The sequence below is a fragment of the Typopeltis vanoorti genome, chromosome 11 (assembly GCF_054136105.1).
Source record: "Typopeltis vanoorti isolate ZY-2024b chromosome 11, IOZ_Tvanoo_1.0, whole genome shotgun sequence".
In the NCBI taxonomy this organism is placed as follows: Eukaryota; Metazoa; Arthropoda; class Arachnida; order Uropygi; family Thelyphonidae; genus Typopeltis; species Typopeltis vanoorti.
Window position 1 is genome coordinate 16276229 of NC_143559.1, and position 16018 is coordinate 16292246.

The following is a 16018-nucleotide window of genomic DNA, read 5'->3' on the forward strand; positions in this document are numbered from 1 at the left end:
CAGGAAAGATCATGGCATTGGTATTTTTGGATGATAAAGGCATTTTGTTTATTATCTTGAAAAGGGTAAAACAATAAGGGTAAAAAGGGAGTTCAAAGACCCATTGAGGGAATGTGCCAACAGCATTGAACGATTGACCCTTCCAACTACTAACCACGCTCAAACTTGCTTAACTTTTTGCGTGAGCCAGTAGTAGCAGAGGCTCTACCAATCGATCAACCTTTGCTGGCATGTTGACAAAGAAAAAGATCCATTAACATCTGCCTCAGAGAACACAAGAAATACATTCAACTACCATCATTATGGCAAATCAGGGCTGACATATCATGCTTTGAACCATGCACTCGTTTTTTTCTATCTAACAGATAGAAGATAACCAATGCGCTATACAGATGTTCAAAGGCAGAGAAACTATTTTTAGAGTCAGAAAAAGCTAAGAGACATTCTCTTTAACCTCAACAAAATGATTAAGATCTCTAGGATATTAGACATCCATGTCAACTGTTAGGATTCCTTGACATTTTTCTTCTGCATTTCATCTTAAGATGACTACTTAACGATGAGAGAGAGAAAAATCTTGAAGAGATATTTCTAAAGCAGAAAACAATAATGCTAAACAGCATAGCAAAGCAACAATTCTAGGACATACCCAATGCCTGTCTGTGCTTATTTGCAAAATTTCAGCACAAACAATTTTTATAATGCAATGTTTTTGTAAAAAAAAAAAAAAAAAATCAGCTAACGCCTTTTTATTCCCGTATACAGGAGTAGGCGAGACCATTTAACCGTATTTAACTTTTGGAGACTGAGTGGGCAGTTCAATCTCCACTGGTACCCAATCAGAGATAGATGGCCCAAGGCTATCACTAATTAAGCGGTACGCAGTGAAGAGAGACGACTCAAATGTGCCGCCATCTCGTGGTCCCTAACCCTAACACAGTATATTTAATGTCTGAAATAATGTGGGTTCTACGGTCGATTTTCTTGAGTTTACAGGACGAAAAACCCGAACTTCCAGGAGGAAAAACCAGCTTGCTGTGCCAGAGATCGACTAACTCAGGAACCAGTCGAAAAAAGGCTTAGAAAAATTTCCTCTAGTCGCCGACTAGACTCGAAACCAAGTCTTCCTTCATGCAGCCAAGCGCCATGGTGTGCAAACGCCACATCCACTGAGCTACACAGGCTCTGCAATGGGCAGGCTTGGTCTAGTGGTTACTTCTCTTACATGTGCAATGTTTTTGTGTTCATTTTAATTAAATCTAGCAGACAACAATAACATCTGTATAGCATATGTTACCATGAAGGTGGCACTTTTACATACTGGTAAAATTTTTTAATTATTTAAGAAATGCTGCATGTTATGAAGCTTCTGAAAAGTCAATGGAAAAAAGGTAAGGATTATTTGAAGGACATCTGCTTTGCCACTGTTTATTCTGAATACTTCAGTAAAAAAAAAAAAGGACCATGTAGCACAGAAATTTAACTGCATATGTTACATATAGGGATGATAAATTCTGTATGCTACAAAAATACTCAACACAAAAGTCATTTGCTTCTGCTTTGTGTACCAAATACAACTCTCAGAAAAGAGCAAGGAAGTCTTATAAATTGATCTTATAAATTTAAATTTTTATTCAATTCTGGATCCCATTTATAGTTCTACTTCAATTAGCAATTTTTTTTTTTTGTCCTGAAAAACGAAAAACAATTTTCTCACTAATCTAATGGAAAGTTCAAAGTTTTTCATAAATAGTATTAAGAATTTACTTTTCACATTAAATGATAATATTCAATATGTTTATATTTTAGTGAAAAAATGTCATGATAATGAAGTGATTATTCATTAGAGTGAATAAGTAGCAGACAGTTTTTATATCCAAAATTTATTATATTACAATTATATTAAAATAAATCTTTTATAGATGCATTTTTACATATTAAGATTTTTAGATTTCCAGTTAACACCATTAAACTATCTCATTTCAATATTGGCACATTATATAAGTGCATCTGTCTTCTCACCATATACAGAGTTTTAAGGGCAGTTATGCACTATTTTTTTTTTTTTTTAATTCACAGTATCAGAATGAGAGAGGAAAAAAAAAAAAAAAAAAAGGAAATTTACTATTCTGCTAATTATATCTCGTTGTTTTAAAATAGACCCGTATATTTAAATATTTATTCAAATGAATAAAAATGCAAGTTCTTTAGAACAATGGACAACATGCAATACAAATGAGGGTAAATCAAAAGTTTTTATTAAATAAATTCTTGTTACAAGTTGTAAAACATTTGATGTAATTTTTTTATTTTTATGAAACATCAGTAATACATTAATTTCAAGGCAATTCTATATACCTGTGCAGTAGAATGGAAGACCTTGCACAGTAGACTGCAAATCCACACTGGAAACCCACACTTTTTTTTTAAATAAATTTATTCAGGTTTTTTATTTTTTTTCTTCAGTTACAAAGAAATATAAATTCCAAATTAGTCACTATAAACAAAAATCTGCTTATTGAACAAAATATTCAAAAAAAAAAACTTTTGAGATTCCCACATTGAGGTAAGAAGAATCAGAATTCCTTACTGGCGTATTTGATTATTTTATTTCATAAATTAATAGTGGCTATATGATGACTGACTTTGTCCATAATTATACTGACCTTCTCCACTGTACTTATCTCTCCCTTGTCCTCTTGCCCCTCTTCCTCCACGACCGCCTCTTCCACGACTTCCACCACGACTATTTTGCTGCTGATGTGAAGATCCAGTCTGATAATTATTTTGTGATTGGTATCCATCTTGTGAATATCCACCAAATCCTCCTCCATATCCACCCTGAGAATAGCCTCCAAATCCAGTCTGTTGATACCCACCAAATCCAACTCCACCATATCCACTTCCCTGCTGGTATGCTGGTACTGCACCATATCCTCCTTGCTGATATGCTGCACCATGACTTTGTTGATATCCACTATTGTATCCAGCAGCACTGCTTTGTTGATATCCTCCACCGCCCTGTTGATATCCTCCACTACTGTATCCACCACTACCCTGTTGATACCCGCCACCTTGATAATCATTACTGCTACTGGACCAACCACCACCCTGTACACGATTACCTCTATCTCCTCCACCACCTCTACGACTTCCACTACTACCACTTCCAGCACTGTTCTGCCGGCTCTCACCACCTCCACTGGTCCATCCACTCTGATTACGGCTACCTCTATCACTGAATCCACCTCTTGAAGGCTCTGGTCTTTTTTGCCAGCTTGGCATTTCTGGTGGTGGTGGTTGCTGTTCCTCAGGTCGGCCCCCTCTATCTGGCACCTAGAATAAAAAAAGTACACAGAACTAAATGCTTTCTAAACAAACAGCAAAGTAAAATCTTTCAAACCACCAGTTTCAGACATTTTACTATGATCAAATTCAAGTAAAATGATTTCATACTTAGTAACTGTTCTTTATAATAGTGACCTATTAGAATAACAATACAGTGGTCTCCTGTTCTAGCATGGGTGTAAGGTAACCTTCATATATATGTTATAATGCCTATGAATATGAAGACATGAAATTCTTATTGGATGTGTGACATCTAATGTTGTTTGAGGAAAAAAACTGGGGTTTTACTTGGTCATTGGAAATTAAAAATATACAAAGTTAAAAGTAACCAACTAATTTTACCAGATTACTTGTAGCTTCTTCACCATATAGGAAAAGTATAAATGTATGGTTTGCAAACAAAGTAAATCAACAAGAAAAAGTGTTCTTGATTTGGTTGCAATATAAATTATGAAACCATATGGAGACAATGAAGGGTAGCACTAGTCAGTTTTCTAGCATTGTTTAGAGATGATTAGCTGAAAAAGTTGAAATCTGGCATATGAAGATACCTAATGAGAGATTTCCAAATATCATTTAGGATCACTCCTCCCATACACATCACGACAGTGATTTGCACAAAATGACTTCCATGCCTTACTTAGAAGAAAACGTCCTTGTTATATACAAGAATCCACCACTGTCATTTTTTCCCATGGCTCACTCATCATGAATCAAGGGATGATTGTGATATTTGGAAAGATTTCCAAACACATCACTTATGGAAATCTCGAAATATGCATGCTATCTCAAAATAGGTACAAGACAATCAACAAGATCTTGCACCCCCCATCCCCTTAAAAAAATAAATAAATAAATAAAAAATAAGCAGGAATACAAGGCACAGTAATCCTAACAGACAAAAATTTCTGAAATACTTAATGTAATGTAGGACAAAGAGAATGATCTGAGATCTGCATTTCAGAATGTTAAAAATGTGGAAAAGAAAACATTAGCTCACCTACATGAAGGTCATCCTGTACTTTCTTAGAAAATGGAAGTTCTATGTATGAGCTATAACTACTTTGTCAGAAAAATTCATGAAAGGTAAGTGCATTAAAAACTAAGATATCATGTTGCAGATTTCATGAATATATAAACGTATATGCCATCATGCATCATTTTTAAGCCATTTTTTTTAACCAGATTCAATTCCTGTTAGTTCTGTTTCAATAAGTCTCATCATATTTCTAAAAAAAAAAAAAAATCCAGAAGCATACAATACATGTCCTCATGCATCATTTTTAAGCCATTTTTTAACCAGATTCAATTCCTGTTAGTTCTGTTTCAATAAGTCTCATCGTATTTCTACAAAAAAAAAAAAAAAACAGAAGTGTACAATAAGGTACATTTATTGTAGAGAAGTATAGAACTAACAGGTTCTTATAATTATGTGGTCCTTAACTGGAACTTTCAAGAATTTCAGAAGAATGGTGATATTTGTTGAACATCTAAATGCAATAAAGCCATATAGCAGAAGCTGCCAAATGACTTCTACACAAGTGGAACTGGGTAACTAAACAAATGCACTCCTTATCCACAGACTGGTCTCCTAATGACTATTTAGAAATGCTGCTCCAAATAGTTAATAAGGAATGCTGTTCCTTTTAGAGATCTCAAAGTCAGATACAGAGCAGATTGTTCTTAGTATAGATAGAGGTTTGTAGCATGTTTCACAGCCAAAGCAACTAAAAACTAAAATGCAGTGTACATTATATCTGTTAAATGAGCATTCTCCATTCAGTTTCCCTATTTTATAGGATGAAAACCCAAGCTTTCAGGAGGGAATCCTGTCACCTTCAATAAGAGATAAGCTAACTCACCTTGGGATGAAATGTCTTTATAAAGGTTCCTTGTCTCCTAACAGGCATTCAAACATAAGTCTTTCCAAACTGAAGATCAGAGTACTGCATTATCCTCACAACTGTGTTATAGAAGTACCTCAGGGGAGGGATAATCATCCTTGACAAGAGAATGAGTTAGATTTTTCTCATGAAGAATGGTGAGAAAGTGAAACAGTACAAAAGATAGCAACTACATGAGTATGTGGAAGTTGAATGAAATTATGCATTCATGCCAAGCTGTGTGTATCTCAAACTGCATAAGAAGAACATGTTAGAAATTCTTAGATATTAACAGGATCATAACATCGTATTTGTTAGAATCTAGTCAAGAAGTCAAAATCCTTACATAGATCTCATATTGAGAACCCTCTATTGCAGCCAGCATAAAAGCACAAGTAAGAGCAGTATGGAGACAAGAATAGAAAGGAGCAGTATATGGTATATTGCCAATGGAATACAATACAGCAGTAGTATGAAGCATGCAACACAGAAGAAAAAGAAGCTTAGAAGCCAACACAAAAGGAAGAGCAGTAGAGGAGAGCATAAAAAGTTAGTCTCTAAACTAATCAGTGTCAATAGAATAATTTGCATATAGAAGGCCAGAAGACAGTACTGTCTTTCATGCTAGTATTCCAGAATCATGTTCAATCCCCATAGTGTAACTTAGCTGATATTTTCCTTGTATCGAATTGTGTTAGCACAGCAGAATTCACCTCCTATTTAAACAGTGATTCAGCATGTGTACCTGCATTTATGTTATCTAAATGTGTAGTGGACTAATTTGTGTAGTAGAACTTTAAGTTCTCTATCAGCAATTATTATAGTTAGAAGCAAGTTAAAGTGGAAAGATAATGAGCCAGGAATTTGTCAGAGTTGCCAGAGTAAAAAGGATGTAGGGCAGGGATTTGTGTGAACATGAAAGTTCAAGACACGAAAGTTCATCCATTGCCTTGATCAGATACATACTCCTGCAATACAGATTTGGTCACCTCTGTTTTTTAAACTAAAAAAGAGAAAATCTGCAGATAAGGTTAAAGTGACATCAAAGTCCTAGATTGAGATTAATTTAGACTACAGGTCTAAAAGTGGAAAGTTGGGTTATATGCACTAAATAAGTTTGTTATGCTACTAGAAATTGTAATAATTCTGAGTGTTGAAAGCTGATTGTTTATTTGTATTATATAGTTACTCATTATACTGTTCAATGTTAATTAGTAAGTCCTTTCTTGAATCTGAAGGTGAACCTCAACACCAAATTTCAGAATAGGAGTAGACCTCTTACAAATCAATTAGGATAGGAACTTTGTATTCTTACCACTTTGCTCACTACCATACGATCACATACAGTATAACAACATAAATATAAAAATGATTTCAGTGAAATCATTGCTATATTTTGGAATTAAAGAGCACTAAAATAGGTTATAATGAAATTAAGAATGTGCGTGTGAACAAGTGGATACATTTGAGAGGAGCTGTTGTGAACAGAGAGAGAGTGAGAGAGAGATCAAGGATATATTTAAATGAATTTGATGGTTATTTGAGGGAGCAAGTGTTAAAAGGAAGTGGAAGGATAATGAGTCAGGAAATAAAAGGTGCCAGAATAAAAAGAATGTAGGGAAGGGATTTGTGTGAACATGAAAGTTCATCCACTGCCATGCTCAGATACACACTCCTGCAATACAGATTTGGTCACCTCTTTTTTTTTTTAGTTGATGTGGAAACACTGAAGAAAATCTGCAGGTAAGGAAGGCTTTAGTCATCAGTCATGGAATATTTTTAAAAAAAGTGGATAGAAATGTGAAAAGAACTTATCAGATAAACACAAAAGAAATTATTTACAGAGGATATAACAGGTGCAATGAAGAAGAAGAAACAAAAGACCATTCCTGGAAGTTGTATAAAGACCTCTCATCTTTATAGAGTGTACTATACAGGTAGTCCTCTACTTATGACGACTCACACTTACGACGGCCAAAAATTATTATTCTTATAAATTCTCTAATTTAACTTTGCTGCCAGCATATACATACATATATCACATTGCTTTTGTATACGCATCGCAGTGTCGCCATTAGTCGACAAGCAAAGCCTATCGCCAATACGTAATAGTTGCTGCTATGATTCACCCACTTCTAACTTATCACAGCCTTTGGCATGTTAGTTGCTAATCAGCAGTCGAAGTTTCGTTTCTCTCGTTGCAATTTTTGTATCTCGTCGTAATCCTATCATGTCCACTAAGAGAAGTAAAACTACTGATGAAAATTCCAACATAAAAAAGAAGGCGAGGAAAGCTTTAAGTTTAGATTTTAAAATGAGGGTCATTAAAGTACATGACAAAGGAAACAAAGTCAGTGAAATAGCACAAGAAAAAACTATCGCATTCAACTGTTTCAACAATCATAAAAGATAAATCAAGAATAATGGAGGCAGCTAAAGAGGCAATTAACATGAAATGTACAAGGCTTTTAATATATGGATAGATGATCAAATCAACAAGAATATTCCACTCAGTTTGTTTACGATTCAAACAAAAGCATGCAGCCTATTTGACAATTTAAGGAAACAACAACAAGAAGATAAATACGGCGAACATACTTTAATGCTAGTAAATGTTGGTTTTATCGATTCAAAAGTCGATTTAACTTACATACGAATATAACATACGAATAACGGGAGAAGTTGTTAGTTCCGATTTTGAAAGTGCCGAAATTTTCAAGAAAAATCTGAAAAAGATGATTAAAGATAAAGGCTATTTGCTAGAGCAGATTTTTAACGTAGATGAAACCAGACTGTTCTGGAAAAGAATGCCAGAACGAACTTCATTCACAGAGAAGCTACATCGCCACCTGGTTTTAAGGCATTTAAAGATAGGATTAAGATTCTTCTTGGAGGAAATGCTGCTGGTTTTAAATTAAAACCATTTCTTGTTTACCGTTCACAAAATCCCAGAGCTTTGAAAAACATTGACAAGAATAAGGAGTAATCCTAAGGCTTGGATGACAATTGTTTTATTCGAAGACTGGTTCTTAAATTGTTTTATTACAGAAATACGTGCCTACTGTCTTGGGAAAAAAAAAAAAATTCCTTTTAAAATTCTATTGCTGCTTGACAATGCTCCAGGACATCCTCTTCACATCAGCAATTTGAATGAAAATATAAACGTGATGTACCTACCACCCAATACAACAACTGTGATTCAACCTATGGATCAAGGTTCGACTGCTACATTCAAGACATTATCTGAAAACTACATTTTCTCGAGCAATAACAGCAATGGACAATGATGCTATAACATTACGCGATTTTTGGAAAAATTACAATATTAACCAATGTATTCAGAACATTGGAATTTCATGGAAGGAAGTATCAGAACAATGCATGCGAGGAATTTGGAAGAAGTTACTACCGCAGGAGACACTTGAAGAGTACAATGAGCAAAGTATGTTAGAGCAAATTGGTGAAGAAAGCGTTGAAATTGCAAGAAAACTGGATTTAGAAATCAATATTATCGATATAGAAGAATTAGCAGATCACGAAGAAAGTGTGACTGATCAAGACTTGATTTTCCAAAACGAAATAGTTGTAGAAGAAGAAAGGAATAATGAGGAAGATGAAGAAGAGAAATTAAAAAAATTTACTGTAAAAGGATTAGCTGAAGTATTTTACAGTAAACTAAATCAAGGACTTCGGCTACTCGAAAATATGGTTCAAGACACTGATCGCTTAGCCAAAGTCGAAAAGCAAATTCGAGAAGCAGTCAGATGCTATTGCGAAATATATGAAGAAAAAACCCAACAGACAACATTAACCAATTTTCTGATTAAAAAACTACTTCCGATCGTGAGAAATAACCATATCGTCCAAATGAGTGACAGTTACTCACCTGTTTAATTAAAGACACCGTTAATAAGTTTTTTGTGTATGTTAACTAATATTTAAAGTAAGTGCATCATTTCTGATATGTGTTTATTTATTTTTATTTATGCACATGCTAATAAATAATTTATAAATGTTTATGTAAGTTTATACATTTTTAACCATTTTAAATTAAATAGCAACCTAATTTATGAAAATATTATAACAGAAATTCTGACATAAGTCCTTGACTTATGTCAGAATCGACTTACGGCGGAAACGCTGGAACGGAATCCCGTCATAAGTTGAGGACTGCCTGTAGTTAGTAATTTATTATGTGGAGAGAAAAATGACTAGGATGCAATATTCATAAATATTATATGAGTAAGGCAGAACTGCAAATATGAGTCATAACTTTGTGGAACTCTGATAATAATAAAAATTAACATAGGTCACCAGTTTGGTTGAAATAACTTTTAAATCAACTCCACACAAGAGGTCACAAAACTTATAACACAGGGATCTGAGCATTGATGTCTGTGATCATCTTTATGTGGGAGATGAATTTCACTAGCTGGGGTGAGATTACCATCCCACTTACTACTGGAGATGTTTTTTTTTTTTTCTCACTTCACACTGAAACAGTGCTACATACTATAATCCCACATGTAGAACCAAAACAGGCCTAGGTCCCAAAAATATTCTGTGCTATCCAACTCCAGACTGACACCACACACCTTTTAAAGATACAGTTGCAGAGGTAAATAAATTTTGGTATGATGTGGTGTTCTTTCTGAAGTAGCTGTACCAAGTCTTGGTTTTCAGCATATCAGCATAGTAGGCAACACTCTCATGTTGGAGGTGGGGTGGGTTATTGCCCAGCACCCACCACTTAATAATGATGTCAATAACAACTAAATTATCTTCTCTTTCCTACAAGGTCAGGTTTCCTTAATCCAATGTTAGTCTTAAAGTGGGGTTCTACTGCTGTTATCCAACCTTTGTTCTTCAACCTATTCTCTATAATCTACACTATTGCATTTTGTCTTCTGACATGTACTCCATGTGTGCGATAAAACAATGAGCAACATGAGCCAAAGTTTTATACTGTGAAATCCTACTCTGTGGTTGTCATCACTTCTTCCATGAGTTATAGAAGCTCTAATCGGCAGAGCTTTAATTCTTGTGAAAAGAATTATAAAAATGGAGGAAAACTCGCATAAACACTTTATTAACGTAGAATTTTAATTTTTGTCTAAGTATCACAGGCATCATCAGTACAAGATCACAGAATTGCAATTAAAACCACCACCTGAGTAGCTAATGTAAGTTAACTAAAAAAAGAAAAAATATAAAAAGAAGGTGTTATTTGGTATAGGGACTCACTCTGTCATAAAACATGCTGTTGATGAGCGGGTTATAACTTCAAGCTTTCCTGGAGTAAAAAATAACGCAAGCAATTCAAAAACAGAACAGAAAAGTAAACGAGATCGTAGCTGTAGTAGGTACTAATGACTTAACTAGATAAGTTCAGTATGAGAGAGGAAATGAAAGAGTTGTTGGAAGAGGTGAGAGTGAAGACAGTCAGAAAGTGAAAATAATAAGTACATTAACTCAATATGATGAAAATGAATTAAGGACTATGATGGCAAACGATTCGATGCATAGGCTATGTAGAAGGAAAGGATGTGAGTTTATGGATGTGTGAAGTGAGTCTGAGGGAAGATTAGATTTGTATAAGAGGGACAGCCTACACCTGAATGAGTTTGTCATCAGAAGTCTTGAAAAACTAATAACTGGTATGAGAGTCATTATAATGGAAGGAATGGGCAATAACATGGAAATGATTATGAGGAAAAAAACGATTTCGATCGTGTTCTTCTGGTTCAGACTCATCAAACATGCAAAGATGGCCACATGTAAAATACACTACAAAAGGATAGAGATCTGCAAGTTGTCCAACTGTGTCATGCAGACTGCAGATAAGAATATACAAAAGAACATGCAGCAGATTATTATGTCTACACAAATGCTAAAAGTATCAGAAACAAAGAATTTGTTGCCTTAGTCAATATGTTGGGACCTCAGATTGTAGACATTACTGAGACCTGGTTATTGGAATCAGACACACTAACTGGTATTGAGTGTAAAGGGTACAGCATTTTTAGGAAGAATAGACAGATTATCAGTTATATAGTGTGGTGTGTTACAGAGCTGATGGATCGGTTGCTAGTCATGAAGCAATGCATCACCAAATATGGATTAGGTAGCAGTAAATTCTGAGTAAAATCTTTCTGAGCAATAAATACAAAATGTCATATTCAGGAAATGACAATCAAGGAAAAGAAGGAATAGCCATAGTATTCAACACAAAATACGAGGCTAATCTTCTTGAATGGCATGCAGTCTCAAGTAGAGTGATGTGGGCTAATATCAGAATGGGGAATTGGACAATGAGACTTATTTGTGCCTATGGTCCCACAGAAGGTTCTACTAAGGTAGAAGTGGAGGAATTTTTTGATGCTTTAGAAAAACCAACTGACACAATGAAAATGGAAAAGTTTGTCGTTGTTGGGGATCTAAATAGCAGAGTAGGAAATGATTGTCAGACATATACAAAAATATCTTGGGAAAATTTGGAGAAAAGAGCAAAGCTCATAATAATGGTAAATATCTGTTGGATTTCTGCTCAGGACATGGACTGGTTATTACTAACCATGTTCCAACATAAAAATGTGCACAAATTCACATGGAGAGAAGAGGCAAGGAATAAGAAAAGTGTTATTGACTATGTTATTGTTGATAGTGATGTTTTCTCCCTGGTGCAGGACATCAGAGTGTACAGAGGATTTGAAATTGGAAGTGATCACTATTTAGTCTTGAGCAGGATAAAATTGAATTTCATATTGAAAAGAATAACATGTAAGAAAGTTTTAAAGTGAATAAAAGTTGAGCAGCTCTCATATGTGAACTGTAGACTAAAATACACAAAGATTATTGAAGAAAAAATGAAAGAGTTTGAGAACAGGAGATTCAGTGGCAAACTCTGAAGAAAAACATTGATTGATTCAGCCAGAAAGGCATGTGGTGAGGTAGTCTGCAAGGATAGAAAAATCAGAACTCCATGGTGGACACAGAAAGTTAAAGAGGCAGTGAAGGAAAAGAAGAAAGCATATCAAAAGTTCCTGGCAAATAAGTCAGCTTTTGCTCTTAGAGAATACAGAAACAAATGTAAGAAAACGAAACACTGTGTAAAACTAGCTAAACAAAAGTCATGGGAGGACTTTGGCAAGAAGATAGAAAATAAATATCAAGAAGATGGTAAGATATTTTGGAGGTTGCTGAAGAAGCTTAGAAATGGAGGAAAGAGTGCTGTAAAAGGAGTTAGGATGATAAAGGTGACATGAAATCAGGAGAAAAAAATATCCTTGAGGTATGGAGTAATTACTTTAAAAAACTGCTAAATGAAACAAGCAGTGATAGCACAGTGGTAAAAAACACTCAACAGGCATACAGTCAGGAATACATATCCATACTTGAAGTAGAAAAAGCCATCAAAGGCTTGAAATGTGGAAAGGTAGCAGGAGTAGACGATATTCGACCAGAAATGCTGAAGTATGGTGGTATAAAAGTCTTAGAGTGGCTGCATGGCTGCACTGCATAGTTCAGAAAGCCTGGATAGAGGGACGAATTCCCGATGATTGGAGTAGAGCTCTAATAGTACCCATATATAAAAAGGGAAATAAAACTGAATGTGAGAATTACAGAGGTATTTCCCTACGGAGCGTTTTTGGTAAGATCTATGCAAGTATACTTGAGAAACGGTGGAGAAGAATTGTGGAAGAAAAGCTTGGTGAAGAACAAGCTGGATTCAGGCCAAACAGAGGCTGTCAGGATTCAGATCTTCACTTTACGACAAATAGTCGAGAAAGCATGGGAAAATAACAAATCAATATTTAAGTTTTGTTGATTTGGAAAAGGCATATGATAAGGTGCCAAGAGAGAAGCTATTCAATACGCTGCAGTTATATGGTGTCAATGAGGCATTATATCAAGCAATACTTAGTCTTTATTTGAGTTGTAAGTCAGCAGTTAGAATTGAAGGAAGTACAGGAAGGTGGTTTAATGTTAAATCTGGTGTGAGACAAGGATGTACATTATCCCATCTGTTATTCATTATCTATATGAATCACATTATGAAGGAAAGTGATATTAAACATGATATCAAAATTGGTGATGTTAATGTCAGCTCTTTTCTTTATGCGGGTGATGTTATACTTCTAAATAAATCCGCTACAAGTCGGCAAGATTCTCTGACTAAATTGAATAGCTGTTGTAATAGAGATGGTATGAAGGTCAGCAATAAAAATACAATGAAAATAGGCAGAATCATTGAAAATGTCAGCTGTGTTGTGAATGGAGAACCTGTGGAACAAGTGAAACATTTAAGCTACTTAGGCACGATTTTTACTGAAGATGGTAAATTAAATATAGAAATAGACAACAGAATCAGTAGAGCTGGTATTGTAGGAAGTCAACTGAATAAATTCATATGGAATAAGAGAGAAATTAGTTGGAACACTAAATTAGCTGTATACAAGACAGCATTCAAACCAGTTTTAACTTATGGATCTGAGAGCTGGGTCAGAAGTAAAACACTTGACTAAAGACTAGAGACCACAGGTATGAGAGTCCTGAGAAAGATTATAGGCATGAACACATGGCATCAATGGCAATATCATATTAAAAACAAGGATATTAGGAAAGAACTTTACATTGTCGGCATCCAGAATGCGTTAGCAGAGCTAATCTCAGGTGAATCTTAGGTGATTCTCACTTAAACAGAATGGGCTAGCAAAGATTAACAAAACAAGCGTTCTCTGCCAGGTCAGCAGGAAAACGACCCAGAAGAAGACCAAGATATTTGTGGATTGAAACAGTACAAAGTGCCTTAGACGATAGAAATATAAGATCTGATAATGTTGGAGTCTTGTCTTGACAAGTAGCTTTCATGTAGTACTATCATATCCTGTACAACCCTTGAGGGTACATGTCAGGAATTTGATGATGATACATGATGCAATATGAGAATGTTTCCCTGAGAGTTTGAAGAATAAATATGGTTGGAGTCAAATTAATGTGTAATCTTATTAAGCAAGAGATTCATAACAAACAGATGATATGGAAGAAATATCAGATGGTGTTTCAGTAAAAGATGTAACTATTCTGCCTCCAGATGGTGACAGTGATCAAGCATTACTCACTTGGAAAGTGACTAAGTTTATGAATGTTCCACCTAGAAAAGGTTACATGCTGAACTATGAAGAAGGAAATTATGACCAACTGAGGAATATATATATATATATACGGAGTTCAGCAGAATGGCATTGGTTGCTGGATGGGAAAAATATTGACAGTACGTGGGAAGCATTTAAAAAATACTTAAATGATGCAATATCAGAATGTTTCCCGAGAGTTTGAAAAATAAAAAAAAATAAAAATAAAAAAGTCAAATGAATGTGTAATCTTATTAAGCAAAAGATTCATAACAAACAGATGATATGGAAGAAATATCGTGTGCATAAGGACGATGTCCATTATGAAAATTATAAGAAGCAGGTTAGAATAGTCAACTGTTGCATGGAAAGCTAAGTCTGAGTATTAAAAGAAACTGGCTCTGCCAGCTAAGACAACCCACAAGGATTCTATAGATATTCTGCAAGTAAAAGAAAGAATGTATATGAAAGAATAACTCATTTAAATGCAGTTGGTGAGAAGACAGATGCAGAAGAGATTGCTCAACTAATGAATGCCCAATTTGCTAAAAGGCTATCAACCTGGAGTATGCAACATTGAGTTCATTGCGACCTCTTTACTGAATGAAGAAACCCAGGTGTATGAAGAGGAGGTATTAGAACTGTTGCACAAACTGAATAAGAATTCAGCAATAGTGACCGATGGATATCAGCTGAACATGGAATGTTCAGCTGAAATAACTATTCCTCTGATAAGGCTATATAATTTGAGTCAGAACAGGGAAGATTCCACAGGAATGGAAAGAACATATGGCAATCCCATTGTACGAAGTGGTGCAAAGACTGATGTATCCAAATGTTGACCAATCAGTATCTCAGGAGTGGTGGTGAAGATTTTGGAAAAATTGGTTAGGGCTTACATTCAGAAATGGGTTGACAGTGAATCTCTACTTTGCAATGAACGGCATTGGTTTACTAAGGGAAAGTCATGTTTTAGCAACTTGTTCAACAATAATGTTACCACTGAATTAGACAAGAGGAATGGATACACCATGATACTTTTGGATTTTACTAAGGCTTTTGACAGAATACAGCATGGAAGAGTTGCATAAATTGGAGAATATAGGTTTGGGTTATAAAATATTAGCATGGATAAGAGGATGGTTGACTGACAGGTATCAAAAAGTGGTATACAGGGAATGCGAGTCTGCAAGATTTAAGGTAACCAGTGGTGTACCACAAGGATCAGTGCTTCGTCCACTGTTATTCAATCTCTACATTAATGTTATTGGGAAGGATCTGACAGGTGACATATGGCTATTTGCTGATGATGCAAAGATAAGTAGGGGATTCAGGAATCATGCTTATATGCAATACTTGCAGAATGATTTGAATAGGCTGGAATTGTGGGCATGAAAAAAATGGATGTCAGTAAATGCAAAGTCATGCAACTTTGGTGTGATTAGATATCACATGTCATATTATATTGGCTGGATTATGCTAAAAGAAACCGATCATGCTAGGGATCTCGGAGTGTTAGTAGATAGCAAGTTGAAGTTCAGTGGCCATGTAGCAAAGATTGCAAATACACCTCAAAAGATAATTCAAATGCTGAAATGAACTTTCACATATAAAGATAAGGATGTTATTTTGCCTCTTTACAAGGCCTTGGTA

The 16018-nt window shown here is 35.1% G+C and overlaps 1 protein-coding gene across 1 annotated transcript in view; it reads right to left on the reverse strand.

Annotated features, from left to right (window-relative positions):
- Window positions 1-2236: 2236 nt before the first annotated feature.
- LOC150101329 (protein TSLIG3A-like) overlaps window positions 2237-16018 on the reverse strand; it is a 143562-nt gene continuing 129780 nt past the window's right edge. Inside the window, exon 10 of the mRNA XM_090400022.1 lies at window positions 2237-3336. Coding sequence (XP_090256148.1) covers window positions 2620-3336 — 717 coding nt within the window. The 3' untranslated portion in view covers window positions 2237-2619. The remainder of the gene's footprint in view (window positions 3337-16018) is intronic.